This window comes from Pteropus alecto, unplaced genomic scaffold, assembly GCF_000325575.1.
Source record: "Pteropus alecto unplaced genomic scaffold, ASM32557v1 scaffold67, whole genome shotgun sequence".
In the NCBI taxonomy this organism is placed as follows: Eukaryota; Metazoa; Chordata; class Mammalia; order Chiroptera; family Pteropodidae; genus Pteropus; species Pteropus alecto.
In genome coordinates, this window is record NW_006441061.1 from 4,066,878 (window position 1) to 4,083,132 (window position 16,255).

Consider the following 16,255-nt stretch of genomic DNA (forward strand, 5'->3'; position numbering starts at 1 on the left):
GCCGCCTTCGCCGCCGCCGCCTTCCGCCCGGCGCGCTCTGCTGGCGTGACGGTCGCCGCGTCTCATCTTCTCGCGGCCCTTGCGGCGCCCGAGCCCGCAATGTCGGGCCCCAACGGGGACCTGGGCATGCCGGTGGAGGCGGGCGCGGAAGGCGAGGACGACAGCTTCGGGGAAGCAGGTGACTCAGGGGGAACTGCCGAAGGGACCTTTGCTTTACCAGGGGTACCCCTGGGAAAGGGAATCGGGTCCGGGATAGGGGCTTAGAAGGGACCGCAGAGCCCTTCCACCGCGCCCCGTCCCTGGGTGAGTTGCAGCTACAGGAGCCGTCTCGGGGTTCAGGGCGAGCACCTGCGGGTGGGTCGCTGGAAACCGCACCATTCCAGAACTGTGGGCAACCGTCCCCGTTTTATAAATGGGGAAACAGGCGGCTTATGGGACACGCACCCTTTTGGCATTTGCTCCAGCCACTTCGTTCAGCCCCTGTGAGGATGGTGGCTCGTGAGGGGATCAGACGTGGCTGGTTTGGACTCGGCAGAAGGGGCTGTCTGGGTGGGCGCGCCCGTCCTGCTGAGTCAGCGTTCCCTGCCACCTTTTCCGGTGTGGCCCGAAGCCCTGGTGAATGTCACTTTCTTACAGAGCAGCCTATTTCGTGCACAGCACTGCGGGAGGTGGGAGGTGGGGTGTGGAGAGTGAACCATCAATTCCCTTTCTTACCCTCTGGAGCCTCAGTTTCCCCATGTGCAAAATAATGAGTGTCTCCTGCATTGAGATGTGTCAGAATTAAATGAGAAAACGAATGGAAGATACTTATAGGTTTCAAGCATGCGAGTGTTCAGTAAGTGCTTATTATTATTCTCTTTAGTGTAATAAAGATTGGTTTATTCACTCAGAGTGCAGGGCTTAGTAAATGTGGGGTAAGTATAGTCTGCATTTTGTTTTGGTAACAGCTTTATTGAGCTATCATTTACATATGGTACAGGTTATCCATTTAAATTGTACAATTCAGTGGGTTTTAGAATATTCGCAGAGTTGCACATCCGTCACCCCAATAGTTTTATAACACGTTCGTCACCCAGGGTTTGCATTTAATAGAGGTAGAAGACCTCCCACAGGGCCAAGTGGAGGGCTGGCCAGCTTTGCCCCGGGGCACTGCTGGTGAACAGCGGCCAGGTGTGTCTAATCATGCTGACAGCTGTGGTGGGAGCATTGGGAAGGGCCTCCCAGACACATTGAGTGGACGCTGGTAAAATCACAGGACTTAGCACAGTGGGGCGGAGGGAGGCAAAGGCTTGGAGCTGGAAAGTGCCCTTGAGACAGGTAAAGCCTGGCCCCAGTGGTGTGGAGATACCTGCCTCTCCAAATCCTTCTCCTGGCTGTGTCTCCCGACACAAAGTGAAACGTTGGTAATAATGACCATCTATTAAGTACTTGCTGTGGCCAGACCCTCCTTGAGTTCTTGATATATTTGAATCCTCACGGCTACCCAGTTCTTTCCCTTCTCCTGACAGCTGCAGGAACTTGCTGGCGTGGGGCAGAGCTGAGCTGAAACCCAAGTGCCCCTGACCCTAAGTTGGCTCTGCCACCAAGTGGAGGACCCTGGGCAGGTCCCTTCCTTCTTGGGCCTCGATTTCCCCTTCTGTGCCACAAGAGAGGCGGGCTGTAAGATCCAGCAGACCTTCCAGGACTCTGGCCTCTCTGAGGTGTGCCAGCTCTGGGTGATGGATGCTTTTCCTCCGGAATGCAGACATATTCTTACCCACATCCCAGACATACTCCTCCAGCCCTGGCCTTTTCCAAACACTGTCAGCCACTTCCCCTTTGTCCTAAGCTGGCAGCGAAGTGTATCTGAGTCATGGACTGGCTCAGAACTGGGTCCCGCATTGGGCACAGGCCCAGACCTTGGGTCCTAAGGGACATTGTGTTGCTGAGAGAGGCAGGTCAGGAGCGGCTGTGGAGGAGGGAGTGATGGTTTCTGGTGGAGACCAGGGAAGGCTTCTCAAAAGAAGGGGCGTTTTGAGCTTGTCCTTAAATGGCTGTTGTGGTTGAAGCATCCTGGGTGGTGGCAGGAACAGTTGAGCAAAGGCAGAAAGGCCGGGCAGTTAGAGGCCTCATTCATTCATCCATTCATTCATTCATTCAACAAATGCTTATTGTGTGACAGTGAAGACCTCTGGGAAACAGCAGTGAACACGAGACCCTTCCACCTCTCACGGAACTCTGTAGTCTGGTCGGGAAGACTGACCAGCACACAAACAATCACAAGTCAATCTGGAGGCGAGGGCCATGGAAGTGTTAGGAGGGGTATCAGGAATAGAGGCCTAATCCAGTCTGGGCCATTGGGAGGGCTCCCTCTGGCGACATCCACGCTGAGACTTGAAAAATGAGTGGGACTTATCCAGGAAGAGAGGAGGGAAAGCAGGACACAGTGCATTCCAGGCAGAGGCAATAGCACGTTCAAGGGGCCTGAGGTAGGCAAAGCAGATGTGAGAGAGGAAAGGAAAAGGCATGGGACATGGGGCTGGAGAGGGGAGTGGGGCCTTGGAGTCTTCTGGGTACTTTATCCTGAGGGCGGAAGCCATAGAAGAGCTGCCTGGGGACAGAGGCTTTGATTACCCAACTCGGGCATGTGGGCTCTGGCCTCTAGGCAGATAAAGGAAGTAGAAAGGAGATTGGCACCCGGCAGGACTTCCTAGGCCGGACACTGGCTGGCGGATCTACCCCTGACCATCCTAACCCTAGAAAAAAGGATGGTGTGCCAAGGTATTATTTATCCAAAGCCTTTCCTCTTTTGATATCCACCCATTTTCCAGATGGGGAGAGGCTCAGGGAAGAGTAGGGCCTTGCCAAAGACTTTCTGGAGGCAGGATGGGGGATAACGATTTGAGGGAGGGTATCCGTGAGCCCTGGAGAGACACAGGACCTTGGCTCTCTTTCCTCTTCCTTCTAGAATATGCTGCCATCAACTCCATGTTGGACCAGATCAACTCCTGTCTGGACCACCTGGAGGAGAAGAACGACCACCTCCATGCCCGCCTCCAGGAGCTGCTTGAGTCCAACCAGCAGACGCGCCTCGAGTTCCAGCAGCAGCTCGGGGAGGCCCCCAGCGATGCCAGCCCCTAGGCTCCAGGAGCCCCCAACCAGGCCCCAACCCTGCATTCCTGAGCCAGGCTCTGGCCTGGGCACACACTACCTGACTTACATATCTTCTCAAGGGCTGGCCTGCAGGTCCCCTGGTGGGTCTTCCTGCCTGGGCCACCTTCAGGTACTCCCCTCGGCGTGTCTGGGCCAGCCCCCACCACCGGGCCTCCCCTCCGGGGTCCAGGTGTGGACCTGCGACCCACCCACCTTGCCTGCCTGCCCAATTCCTGGGCACTCTCCATTCTACCCAGGCCTTGAATGTCCACATTAAACGGGTCTCCAACAGCACTGTGCCTCTCTCCTGTGTCCTGAGATGAGGACCCCAGGGGCCGACACAGGTGACCAGAGCAGTCAAGGAGTTCCAGGCATTGCTCATGCATTGGCGGCCGTGGGCCCGTGGCGGGGCTGGGGTTCTTGGCCTTCTTGTGTGGACACAGAGGGTGCAGGTGAGGTCAGGGCTTCCTCCCCACCTGGTACGCTCCTGGCCAGCAGCTGCTTCCCCAGCCGGGCTGAGAGAGCACTGGACATGCTATGTGACCGTGTGTGATGCTCTTAGCTTCCCTGGGTCCTGAGGCCTTTCACTAAGACACCAACACCAAGACATGCTGTTCAACCTTGGGCACCGCCCTCTCTTGGCCCCAGCCGGCCAATGACAGGCTTGATCTACTTGTCTGTCTATAAGGGTCTTTCCAAATGGGGAAATAGCAGAACTAAAGCTCCAACTCAGCCTGGGCCCCACACCTGGGCCCACTGGTGATTCATCATGGATGGGGTCACCTGATGAGAAGGGCAGGGTCCTCACTAGTGAACCATGAACTCAGATCCAGAGGAGCAGCAAGGGCCCTGTTCCTGCACTTCTGCTTCCACAGGGTCCAGCTGGAGAGAGAGGCCAGCACCGGGGTCCAGCGCTCAGGCCCAGGGTCAAATCCCGGCCACTCACCAGATGTATGACCTTCAGCAAGTTACTTGACTTTGCTAGGCCTCTGTTTCATCATCTAATTTGGGGGGGAACCAGATTAAATGAGATCTTACTTGAAGGTACTTTCCTAGCCCTGATGCATCATTAAGAGGTAAACAGGCTGGAGAGGTGAAGTGCCGTGTGATCCCAGGTTCCCTGGCTAGCGAACCTGTCTTTGGCCTTCCAATTCTGCCCCCACACTGTGCCTACAGAGGCTGGGCGCTGCTTAGAGCTGGCTGGGATGTACCCCTTCCCCCGTCCACCCAGGCAGAAGTGCTGGTGAGGACTGTACAGCCAAACTACTTTCTTTTATTGGGTTCTGAGTAAAAACACTATGTCACAGTTTCCATGCAGACTCCTACAAAGCAGAGCAGATCTGGACCCAGACGCCACTGGTGTAGGAAGCTCCTTCTATCAGGTTTTGAGGCGGGTTGAGCGCCGGGGTGGTGGGGGCTGAGGGGGTTGAGGCGTCACCTTGCGGGGGGGTTTTGCTCTGTCCTGGACGCTGGGGTAGATGTGTGGGCGGCCGTTGGAGGTGAACAGAGCAGTCAAGGCGTTCCGGGCAGTGATGGCACTCTGGCGGCTCACAGGCCTGGTGGTGGGGCTGGGGTTCTTGGCCTTCTTGTATTTCTAGACATAGAGGGTACAGGTGAGGTGGGACTCCCTCCCTACCTGGTACGCTCCTGGCCAGCAGGTGCTTCCCCAACCCAGCTGAGACAGCAGTGGACATACTGTGCAACCCCGTGTGATGTGCTCACACTCCCTGGGCCAGGGCTCTAGGGCTAGCAGCCTGGCCCTCAGCAGCCCCCCAGAACAACAGCGGAAAGAGCCCGGCACCACGCTGGCTCTGGCTCCCTTTGTGGGAAGGGCCTCCCTGTTGGGTGGGCCTCGGGGCCAAGGTCAAGCACAGGACGGATGTGGCCACTGGCCATCATCTCCATCAGTTCGGATGGAGTCTGAGTCCCGGGCAGGAGGCCCGGCTCACCTGCAGGTTCTCGAAGTGGGCCAAGGACTTGCAGTGGGCGAGCTGCGCCCCTGAGTTGCTGTGGTAGAACTTGTGGCAGATGCGGCACACGTAGCCCATCACGGGCACCAGGAAGTCCATACCTGAGGGAAAAAGAAGATGACAAGGGGATAGGTTACCTGGCCAGGATGCCATGGTTGGGATGGGTCACTTGGAGGCTGGGGTCAGGGCTGGGGTCTTACCGTATGCAGTGTTGGGGCTGTAGGTCTCTGAGCCTTTCCATTCCTCTACGGATGTATCTCTGGACCTCACCTGGAACATGCAAGTGTGGGCCTCAAATCTGGGTTCCCTAGACCCCATCCCCTGAATGCAGGTGAGGGGACCCCTGGGACCCACCCATGCTCTTCAACATACCGTCCCCTTGATATCGAGGAGGTTGTGGGTGGCATTCTCTGAACCTCTGCACAGCTGATCCTGCCTCCCAGAGTACCCTTCCCAATCTATGCTTTCAGTCCCCTCCTCCAGGAAGCCCTCCTGCTCCCAGTGGCCATAATACATCCCAGGTGTGCCCAACACATCACACATGTCACCTCACTGAATGTTCACAACAATCTTCTGTGGTTCACCCATTTTACATAATAGGAAACCGAGGCCCACTCACGTGCCTGGGGTTACACAGCTGGCTTGGGGAGGTGCAAGGTGGTGAACCCTGGTGGGTCCCAAGTCCTGGTTACATTCTTAACTGTAAGCCCCCTGCCAGGTCCCTAAGTTCCTAGCTGATGCTGCAGTGACCTCAGTCCTGGGGGGTTGTGAGTTTCAAGTGATCTAGGACCCTTCATCACACCTGCTGGACATATGCCCCTTCCAGACAAGGCTATCTGACTCCAGCCACGTCAGCCCCGCCATGCCTAGCAGTGCCTTGCACTGTGTCCCAGGCAAACATGACTTCAAAGAGTGAACCTACTTCTGTTTGCCACCCTGGGCTGCAACCCTTCCTCATAGCCTGAGCTGGGGCTACTACTTCTGAGCAGAGAAAACTGAGGCTGAGAGAGGCCAAGAGGCTTGCCGAGGACACTAATGCTGACCACTGAGAAGCACAGCTGGCTTCAGCCCGAAGCTGCTCAGGGCTGAGGGCCACCCTCACAACCCTCCATCCATAGCCCCTCTGTGCTCCGTCACCACCCTAGACCGTAACGGGAGCTCTGTGAGAGCAGGGGCCAGGCCTTGGTCCCCACGAATCCCTGGTGTCCAGCACCAGGGCCTGGCCCAGAAAAGGTGCCCTGGAAACTTTGGTTAAACGGAAAAGAATCCAGGACCCTCCAGCTCCCCACTCATGGACGACAGAGGAGCGAGGGCGTTCCCAGCACAGGCTCTGGAGTCGCACTTCCTGGCATCCAGGTTGGTGAGATTCTGCAGGAAAGTGCTGGGTGCAAGTCTGGCACGTAGTAGGTGCTCAAAAAAATGTTGACTGCTCGCCGTCGTCATCATCTTCACTGACGCTTCCTATACACAACGCAGAGTCCCCCCCATGCCTTTTATTGACGCTGTTCCCTCAGCCCAGGATGCCTTTTCCCTTCCTCAACACAGGTCAGAATTTCAGCCAGCTTTGGGGTCCCCTGCATATTTCACCTGCCACCCTATAATCATCTAGAATATAGCTCCTATTAGTACTAAATTGTGGCAGGCATGAGTGTCTAGAAAGGCCAGCACAGTGCCTCTTGGCCCCTAGGAAGTGGGACAAAGTCCCCCTGGGCTGACTCTAGCCTCCAGCCTGCCTTCCGAACCCCCTCCTTCTCCAAACACCTGCTTGCAGAATTCCTCATCAACGTCGATTTCTTCTTCGTCCTCCTCCTCCTCTTCCTCCTCATCACCCTCGAAGCAGCCCACGGCGTCCACTGTGATGAAGTGGTCCTCGTCTTGGCCGGCTATCTCCTTCTCGAGAGTCTTCAGCTGCCCGGGGGAGGGGCCAGGGCTCAGGTCAGCTCAGGGCAGCCAAGGTGCCATGCCCCACAGAGCCCACACCCCTGGGAATCCCAATCCCTCGGGACCTGCTATGAGTTTTGACTGGGATAAATCTCAATTTGCTCTGTGGCTCTGGCTAAGGCTCTGTACCTCTCTGGGCCCCCATGTCCCCCAGAAAGAGCTGAGGTTACCTCCTTGGCTTTGTCTTTGTGCCCCTGGGACTTCACGTGCTCCACAAATTTGCGAGGAGTCTTGAAGTAGCGGTTGCAAACGGTGCAGAAAGGTCGCAGGGACTGTTTGGCGATCTAGGGAAAGGAGGGCAGACCAAGCGGGTGGCGGGCAGTGTCTCCATGTGCAGCCGGGCAGTGCCCAGTGAGACTTCACCTCCCAGCTGCAGGCCACCACATCTGTAATCAGCTGGCTGTACTCTGCCCCTGTACCAGAGCATGGGCAACAGGTACCCTCCCTCTGCTGCTGGCTCTGAGATGGGACGGCAGATGGCAAGAGAGAGAGACAGGACAGAGAGAAAACAGGGAGAGAGGGTACCGCCAAAGGAGCCGCATGAGCCCCACGGCTGAACGGCAAGGTGAGATGGTGCTCTGCCATGCTGGACAGACGGGGAAACTGAAGCCCAGAGAAGAAGCACGACGGACTCATCGAAAAGCCACACTCACGAGTGATGGCCCTGCAGAGACACAGGCTGGCCCTGACTTTCACTCCCAACCTGGGCGACCTCCTTCCCAGCCCGTGGCTTGGAGACAGCACACGGAGGCGCCTTCACAGCGCGCAGGCCCTCATACCTTGTGGTCCTGTGTCCTGCGGTGCTGGATCAGGTCTCCCATGTAGTAGACCTGGCAGGTGTGGCACCAGCGCTTCAGAGGAGGCTCTCTGAACGAGGACAAAACAAGCAGAGTGTGACATGATGTTCTTACTGGACAGACAGCGGCTCTCCCAGATGCTCCATAAATGCAGTGCCTTTCCAACAGGATATTTTTCGGAAACTTAAAATGGTTCTGAGATTCATCTGGACCAATACTTAAACAAGAACCACCAAGGAAACTTGAGGGGCGGGGAATGAGATTTAGAAGCATTCAGGATACCGGGGGCCACCAGGACAGTGACGCAACTGAAGTTATCTGGCCTCGAAAACTTCTCTTTCTCCTGCGGTTTAAATGCCCTGTCATTCCCAGAGCTCTTCCCTTCCTCCATTCCTGGACCTGTCCCCATCCCAGTAAGCCAGGACTCCCGCTGAGACCCCAAAGTGCCCCTGCCGCACACTGTCCGTGATGAATTGGCAGGACCTGATCCCGTCTCCACTCGCACTGGGCCGTGGTGGGCTCTGACAGGCTGGCATTCCATCCGAGAATCCCCAGGGCCTGGCACAGGACTGCCACTGTCTGCGTGGCCTCGGGACCAAGTCAGCATTCGAGGGAGATGTCATTGGCCAGTTTGACGAATCCCCCCACCTGTTCAGTGTTCTTGTGTCACGAGATTTATTTGGACTTGATCAAGCTCATTCTGCAAATGCAATTATGAATCCTGTTCTAACCTGACACTGGATCACAGACATAAATTCCCGCCATTATCCTGTTTATTAATTGCTCTACCACATGGGCTAAACTTAATGATCCAACTAATCTCCAAGTTTGGGATATTTTAGACAATTCCTAATTGCGTTTTTTCACGATTACATTAACTCTGCTAGGAACATCTTTGTGAGTCAGTCACCTTCCTCCTGTGTGATTATTTCGCCTATGTCTGACTCCTAGGTCAGGGGGCAGGGGGAGGTTTAAGGCTCGAGAACATACTGCAAAACCACGCAGGGAAACTGTTCTCAGATTGAGGACTGCTAACAGAGACACAGCCGCCTTTGGAGACAGTGCTGCTCCCTGTCACTCAGAGCTCCTGTCCCCTCACCCCACTTGAGACTTCAAGTTAGGACTCTCTGTAAACGCCCACGGAAGAGTCCCTGACGACTGCCTCAGGGCCTGTCCAGCCTGAGAAAGGGTTTCATTTGGCCTCCATGGGGTTTGTTTTAATTCTGAACTAGCTATTAACCTTTTGAAATTGGGAGATTTCACATACAAATCTGCGTTTCTGGTCTTTCCTGAAAAACTAAGGGATGGGACCAGGAGCTGAGGGGCAGCTGTGACGCAGAGCCCACCATGTCCCCCAGGACGGCCCGATCCAACACCGACCTGCTTCTCTCACTGATGACGCCTCCCAGCCCCAGCAGGCCTCTGTGACTGCCCACAGGGTTGTGAAAGGGCCTCCAGCTTCCACCTGCCCCGACCCCGCACCTCCCCCGCCCCACCGCCGCCGGAGAGTTGATCCCAGACTCCGGGAAGGCCGACGGGGTGTCTAATCGACCAAGCACCCATGACAATGAAAGGGGGAGAGGCAGAGTAGCTCTAACCTCAGGCTACAAGATGACCTGACCCTCACCATCGTGCCCCTATGGTGGGGTCAGCACACATGCCAGGGGGACAGGGGAGCAGCCCCAGTGCCACAACCCACTTCCTTCCCACGTGGATGGCCACACTGTTCCTGCCTGGATGGAACCTTCAGGAACTGGTTCACTGCATCCCTCCCCAGGACATTTTACAGATGAGGAAAACTGAGGTCCAAGGCCACAAAGGTAATGGCATGAAGAGGCCTCTGGGGGAGGGTGATGCTTAACACAAAGGCAGACCTTGCAGATGGCAGACTCGGGGCCCCTCTCAGCCCCACCTGGCCCGTGAGACTGCCCACCCCCAGGACAGACACTCCGCGATCCCCCACTCACTCGTCCTCTCTCTCCAGGACATCCCGGGGCACAGGCAACAGGGACAGGAGGCAGGCTTGGCTCATGTGCTGGATCTCCCCGAGTCGCTGCTGGTGCTGGGCCCCCGACATGTGGTCCTGGAACTCCTGCATAGGTGGGAGCGAGGGATGGGCGTGAGGGGTGAGCCCCGGAACAGCAGTCAGGCCTGGGGCCCAGGGAGGAGGCCTCCGACCTCGGCTTCATGGCCGCCCTGCCACCGCTGATAATGCTGTGCGGCCCAGAGGGCGGAAACAGAGGACACAGTGAGCACACGGCAGCCAGAGCTCCTGCTCCTCCTGGAGACCCTGAGTGCCTCAAGGACAAGGAGCAGTCTCATTAATGTCCAGGTCCCCCTTCTGCCCAGGTGAGGCAAAGTGGGACAGAGGTAACAACAGCACCAGAAGGAATAATACAAGCATGATGCTGTTATGAACGCTAGGCTCACGCTGGGCTGGGCCGGGGGCTCAGGACTTCAGCGTCAAGTCGCTGAATCCTCAGAACCACCCGACGAGCTGGGTTCTAAATGTTTCTTCATCTGATGCGCGAGACGACCAAGGCACAAAGGGTAGAATTCACCTTCGGAGGTCTACACAGCTGCTCAGGGCTGATTCAAACCAGTTCTGCCTGACTCTAAACCCCTCCCTTCATGGCTGGTGAGAAAATGTTTACTGAGCAAATGCACAGCTGCCAAGGGTGGGGCGCACAAGGCCGCCCCCTCCGTGGACAGGGCAGGCCGGGGATCCCGCACAGACCCTCCACTCCACCCCCCGCCCAGGGCCCGGCTGGCGGTACCTGCTGGCTGTTGCAGCTGGCCTTGCAGATGTAGCAGAAGAACTGAAGGGTCTGCTTAGAGGGCGTGCTGGTGGCGGCAGGGGTGGCAGAGGTAGAGTCACCAGAACGGGGCCCGGGTGTGAGGGGTACAGTGCTGAAGGCCCGGCTGTCGCTGCTCTGCAGGATGGTGACCTTCAGGGAGCCCCCGGCACCCCATACCTGCACCGGGAGCAGGAGCAGAGCAGCTGGGCATCGATGGTGGGCCAGCCCCGGTGCTGAACATCTCATCGGGCCCTCCTACGGCCCACTTTCCAGGCTCCGAGCTGCTAGGTGACTGCCCCAGGCCCACACAGCTAGGAAGCAGTACCGTCAGGACTGAAAGCCAGGCCTACCTACCTCAAGCCTACCCAACCCACTCCTCACATGACAGATGGAAACACGAGAAGGAAATGGGTTTGGCCACAATTCACCGTGAGGCGGAGCTGGGACCCAAACCCCCAGCATGGGCTGCCACTCTGCTCTCTGCACTAGAAAAATGATACCCATGTGAGGGGACTAGGGGCCCTTGTTATGGGATGAGCGGGCTGAAGGGACTCTTGTCACCAAAAGTACCTCCGGATCTTCAGGGCAAAGGCATGGGAAGACAACACAACAGCATGACAGTTGGATGAACCACTGTCAAACCCAGGCAGAGGGGCTGTGGTCCATTTCCCGGTGGGGAGGGGGACACGAGGGGCCCCCGAGGTGGGCTGGGGCAGGAAAGGCCCTGCCACTGCTGGGCACTGTGGTCCTCACTCTGCCCCACTAGCGTTGCTACCCACCCTGAGCATCTCTCCGGCTCTTTTTTCACATTCGCCCACATCCAGGCCACCGGTCAGCTCCTCCTGGGTCCCCTCCACACTGGCCTGGGCGCCCACTGGCTCCGTCAAGGCCTCCTCCAGGCCTGAAATGATAGATGTGCTCTGTTTCCCAGGGTCCATCTCTCACCTGGCTCAGAGAGACCTGGGCCCAAGGGCCACCTTCTCTGCCCACAGCCAAGGCCTTGAAGCCTCTGGTATAAATGGCCCCAAATCCTGGTTCTAGATCCAACCCTCGATCCCAGGCAGCACCCAGTCAGGGCTGGACAGTGCCCTGGGAGGAAAGAAGGGTCTGGGCAGGGAGGAAAGAGCTGTCCCGTCATTGGACCAGCTGGGAGCCAGCAATCACTTACCCGTTCCAGCTTCTACCGTATTAGGCGGCATCTCTGGCACAGTGGAATGAACCGGAACCAGTGCTGGATCTGATGCTGGCACCTGTGGCTGGGTCTGAGGCCGTTCCTGGGTCCGGTCGGGTGGATGCACTGGCGACTGTAAGGGAGGTTGCTCCGGTGGATGCTCCACTGACTGGACCTTGGGCTGTGCTTCTGCCTGGACCTGTGGATATGTCTGCGTCTGTGCCTGCTTCTGCAGCTGTGGCTGTACCTGCCTTGGGGGCTGTGAATGTGCCTGTGGCTGCACTTGTGGCTGCACCTGCTTCAGTGGCTCCGCCTCTTCTTTCTGGAGCTGCAGCTGCTGTGGCACTAAGTGCTCTGGAATGGTCTGTGTCTGTGCCTGCTTCTGCATCTTTGGTTGCACCTGGGTGTCCACTGGTGGCATCTGTGGCTGAGTCTGTGTCTGCACCGGCGCCTGGATCTGCAGAACCCGTGGCTGGAATCGTGGCAGCACTCGGGCTTCTGGTGGCTCAGGCAGCAGCTCAGGTGTCTGTGTCTGCTTCGGTGCTGTTATCCGGGCCTGTGACTGGACCTTCGCCTGTAGCTGCCCTGGGGGCCCCTTCTCTGTGGGTTCCTCTGAGCTAGGCAGGATCAAAAGAAGATCAAATTCATGTCTTCCAATTGGCCCCAGGGGCTCCCTAAAAAGGCCAAGACTCAAGCTCCAATCACTGCTCTACCACACGTAAGCTGCGCATTAAGGCGAGGGCTTCGACTTTCAGGGCCCCACTGTCACTTAAATAAATTGGCAAGGTCACTCGCTCCCACCTCCTACAACTTGCTAATATGTATCCAAGGCCCTGTAAAGCTGCCCACCCTCTGGCCACCCTGAGGTCCCAGGCGCATATCTTCACCTCTCCAGCTGGGCCACCTCGTCTGCTTCCAGGTGGTTCAGTCACAGTAAAGGCACTAGAGTCTGTCTGCCCAGGTGAGGCGCAGAATTAGGTCTGGCCCTCCTCCAAGCCAGAAGCCAAAGCCCCTTCCTTGCACCTCTCCCCCTAAAGGCTCCTGCCCCCACGTACACCCACTTGTCTTTGCAGGAATGGGAGTACAGGCTTCCTGGACCCCGGCAGGTTTTCAGCATCAGTTACCTCTTAGACCTTTTAGCTGGTGGCTCAGATGCCTCACAAGACTCTGGCTCAGGTGCTGGAGCATGATTCTCCTTAGCGATGCCATCTGGGCAGGGAGGGGAATCTCGATCTAGAATGAAAAGCAGATGAGTGACTGCCAGTGGCAGGTAAAGCACGAACAAGCTTTGGGGGTTGGGACCTGGGCTCACCCCCCACCAAGATCCCTGCCTCCCAGATCTACTGCCATTACCAACCCTACGCCCACTTGCCCCAACCTGTGTCCCCTCTGAAGGGCCAGCAACTTCTCTCACCTGGTGTGTCTGTTCGGGGCTCTGTGGCTTCCTCAGACCCCTCTGGGGGGTCTGCCCCGTCTTCCACAGGCGTCGTCTGGGAAGAAGAATCCTGCTTCCTTTCAGAAACCATATCTGACATCCACTACCCCCCCTTGAACATCCTTGCACATCCTTGCCCAGCAGCAGCTGCAATAGTCCACCAGGAGATGAAGGGCCCTGGGGACTTTTGACGGGCCTGGCCCCAGAGCTGCCAAGAGATGATCCTAAACACTCTGGGAATGGTGTCTAGGGAGTTCCATCTAGCCACCTGTCAAGTAAACCCACGTTTGGGGGACACAGGCCCTCTCCTGGCTGCAGTGCTGCCTCCTGACTTCCCCACCCTCGTCTCCACAAAGCCGCCAGAGGAATCCTTCTCAAAGGCAAACCTGATCATGTCTCCTGTCTCTTGCAAGCTGAAACCCTCCTGTGTTTCTTGTAGACCCGGAGTGTACTCTTTTTTCACCCAGAGTCTGACACCACCTCCCCGACTCCCTACACAATCTGACCTCTACCCCGCACCCACCCCTCCAGCCTCAGCTCTCTCCACTCTCCCCCTTCCCCCTTCTACACCCACACTGGCCTTCCTAGGTTCCCGGAAGCCCCAGGCGTCTTCCTGCCCCAGGCCTTCATCCCAAGTCTCAAAGGCCCTTCTTGCAGAAAGCCTTCCTGACCCCGGAGCAGGTTTAGATCCCTAGGACAGGTCCTCAGTGGGCCTGGGGTTTCCCCTTTGTGGCATTTTCCACAGTCTCAATTAACTGGTGGGAGCATCATTTGCATCAATGTCTTACCATCATTACCACCCCAATACCCCGCTCCCCAGGATCTCCGGGCCAGATGCGTCATCTGCACTTCTGAGTCCCCTGCAGGGGGACTCAGGCAGGACGTGATTCCCTTTGCAAGTCTCCTTGAGTCTTTCTGCTTATGTCAGGGAAAGTCTTTTTGACAATTTTACCACCTCTCAACCAGCAGGAGCCAGGGGTGCAGGCTCAGAACCTTCAAATGGCAACACTGTCGAGTTCAGGATTTTTATAACATTATTCCACCCCGATTACCTTTCTTTTACTTCTGTGTATGGCAGTTAATTTACACTGATTTTAAATTTTAGGTAGTGATATAAAGTTTTCTAAATGGAACTGAGAAGAAGCTACTTCATTTAACGCTGTGCTTTCCCAGACAGGAGTCACTAGCCACATGTGGGTGGCTTCTGAGCACTTGAAATGTGGCAAGCCAAACTGAGATGTCAGTATAAAATACACACATCAGATTTTAAGACTTAACACCAAAAGAAAAAAAAAAAAAAAAGGAATGTAAAATACGTCATTCTTTTTATGTTGCTTCATGTTGGAATGATAATTTTTTAATATATTGGGTTAAATAAAATATATGAATAAAATTAACTCCACTTGTTTCGTGTTACTCCGTTAATGTAATTACTAGAAAAACTCAAATTACATATATGGCTTGCATTTTAATTCCATTGGGCTGTGCTGATCTTAAAGAGAACTGTAGAATACATCTAAAACTAATGCGTTATATGTCAATTATACTCCGATTTTTTTAAAAAAAGAAATATTAAGTAAACGATCATCCTGTTGCTGTTTCGACATGGCAAAATCACATAAGGGGTTCCTAACTATCTGAAGTTTGGAAAACGCTAGACAAGTCCAACGTACCTCCTGCTCATTTCACAGATGAAGAAACTGAGGCACGAAGAGGAGTGTGACCTGCCCAAAGGCCCGTGTGAGCCACAGTAGGGAGCGGGCGGATCCCCAGGTAAGCCCTCTCTCACACCCATCCCTACCTGCTCCACTCCAGCCACCACTCACCTTGCAATTGGGGGTGCCAGAAGAGGTCCGGGCCTGTTTCTGGGGGGTCCGCCCCGAAAGGTTGAGCTGGGAGGGGTTTATGGGGACCCCGACAGGAGGGGGACCCAGCAGCGACTGCCGAGTGGCCTGGGGAAAGAACTGCTGCAGATTTGGGGTGCCCAGCTGAGGGGGTGTCAGGCTGGGGGCTGTCAGGCTTGGGGTTACCAGGTTGTAGCCACGGAGGTTACCTGAAACCAAGAAGAGGGATTACAACCCTGGTTAGGGTCAGGGGTCAGACCCCCAAAGCATCATGGGAACATCACAGATAACTTCAAAGATGACCCTTCCCACCCAAGGTCAGCCAGAGGGGAGATGAGAGCCGAGGGCCCAGTCCCACCTTGGGCATCGGGCATTGGGGGGAAGGGGCTTAAGGCTGGCTTTCTGCTCTAGCTGGGGAGGGGTGGGGCACTGCCTTTTTCCATCCCAGATGCCTCCATGGTCGGTGGCTTGAGCAGCCCCAGCAACCCCATTCATCCTTAGGCATACTCTAGGACAGTGGTCCCCAAACTTTTTGGCACCAAGGACCTGGGCTCCTATGAGAATCTAATGCCTGATGATCTGAGGTGGAGCTGAGGCGGTGATGCTAGCGCTGGGGAGCGGCTGCAGATACAGATGAAGTTTCGCCCGCTCGCCTGCCGCTCACCTGCTGTGCGGCCCAGTTCCAAACAGGGGCTGGGGACCCCTGCTCTAGGATACACCTTAAGGAATATAAAAGATCCAGCACAAGACCCATAGGGAGAACCACCAAGATGACAGGTCCCTGGAGTAATAAGACCCTCCCCCAGCCCCACCAGCTACCGTGGGAACCAGGCACTTGCTAAGCACTTTCCATGCACGGTCTTATACGGCCCAGCCATCATCAGGGTAGGTATTACTGTCTCTACCAATGACACAACAGATACCAAATGAGAGATTATGTAGGGTGTCTGGGAGGGACCCCGTGGAGCCAGCCAGGATTCTGGGGGCCCTGTGACTCTTGCTTCTCTTTTCCCCTCTTCCATGCAAACCAACACCAAATCCTACCAACCCTGTCTCCTGTCCCTCTTCCCGGTCCAGCCAGACTCCCCTTTCCATCTCCACTCCCAGCCAAAGCCACTTCATCTCCTGCCTGAATGTCGACCACAGTTTTTGCACCAGATAGCAGGA

General features: G+C 56.1%; 2 protein-coding genes across 8 annotated transcripts in view; one reads left to right on the forward strand and one right to left on the reverse strand.

Annotated features, from left to right (window-relative positions):
- The first annotated feature begins 6 nt into the window (after positions 1-6).
- On the forward strand, positions 7-3,426 carry CUNH9orf16 (chromosome unknown C9orf16 homolog). Its single transcript, XM_006918008.2, has 2 exons — positions 7-178; positions 2,948-3,426. Exons 1-2 carry the CDS (start codon positions 100-102, stop codon positions 3,118-3,120), a joined length of 252 nt encoding a protein of 83 aa, XP_006918070.1. The 5' UTR covers positions 7-99; the 3' UTR covers positions 3,121-3,426.
- Positions 3,427-4,380: 954 nt separating this feature from the next.
- CIZ1 (CDKN1A interacting zinc finger protein 1) overlaps positions 4,381-16,255 on the reverse strand; it is a 15,774-nt gene continuing 3,899 nt past the window's right edge. For 3 of the 7 annotated variants that reach the window (XM_015594256.2, XM_006918009.3, XM_015594254.2), the window contains 13 exons: positions 15,071-15,297; positions 13,224-13,314; positions 12,934-13,042; positions 11,807-12,426; positions 11,418-11,539; positions 10,618-10,815; positions 9,808-9,932; positions 7,823-7,910; positions 7,214-7,327; positions 6,864-7,010; positions 5,303-5,372; positions 5,082-5,203; positions 4,381-4,726 (listed from right to left, as the gene is read on the reverse strand). In XM_015594256.2, the coding sequence (XP_015449742.1) occupies positions 4,511-4,726; positions 5,082-5,203; positions 5,303-5,372; positions 6,864-7,010; positions 7,214-7,327; positions 7,823-7,910; positions 9,808-9,932; positions 10,618-10,815; positions 11,418-11,539; positions 11,807-12,426; positions 12,934-13,042; positions 13,224-13,314; positions 15,071-15,297 (2,249 nt within the window). In that variant the 3' untranslated portion in view covers positions 4,381-4,510. Of the gene's footprint in view, positions 4,727-5,081; positions 5,204-5,302; positions 5,373-5,411; positions 6,564-6,863; positions 7,011-7,213; positions 7,328-7,822; positions 7,911-9,807; positions 9,933-10,617; positions 10,816-11,417; positions 11,540-11,806; positions 12,427-12,933; positions 13,043-13,223; positions 13,315-15,070; positions 15,298-16,255 lie in introns of those variants that run through there. The other 4 variants (XM_025051296.1, XM_015594255.2, XM_006918010.3 and 1 more) reach the window with 3 other exon arrangements.

What these genes read in the sequence shown, in the direction of transcription:
- CUNH9orf16 (XM_006918008.2), top strand. Translation starts at nt 100, where the DNA reads ATGTCGGGCCCCAACGGGGACCTGGGCATGCCGGTGGAGGCGGGCGCG. An exon ending in CGACAGCTTCGGGGAAGCAG is followed by an intron (nt 179 to 2,947) that starts GTGACTCAGGGG and finishes TCTTCCTTCTAG; the next exon opens with AATATGCTGCCATCAACTCC.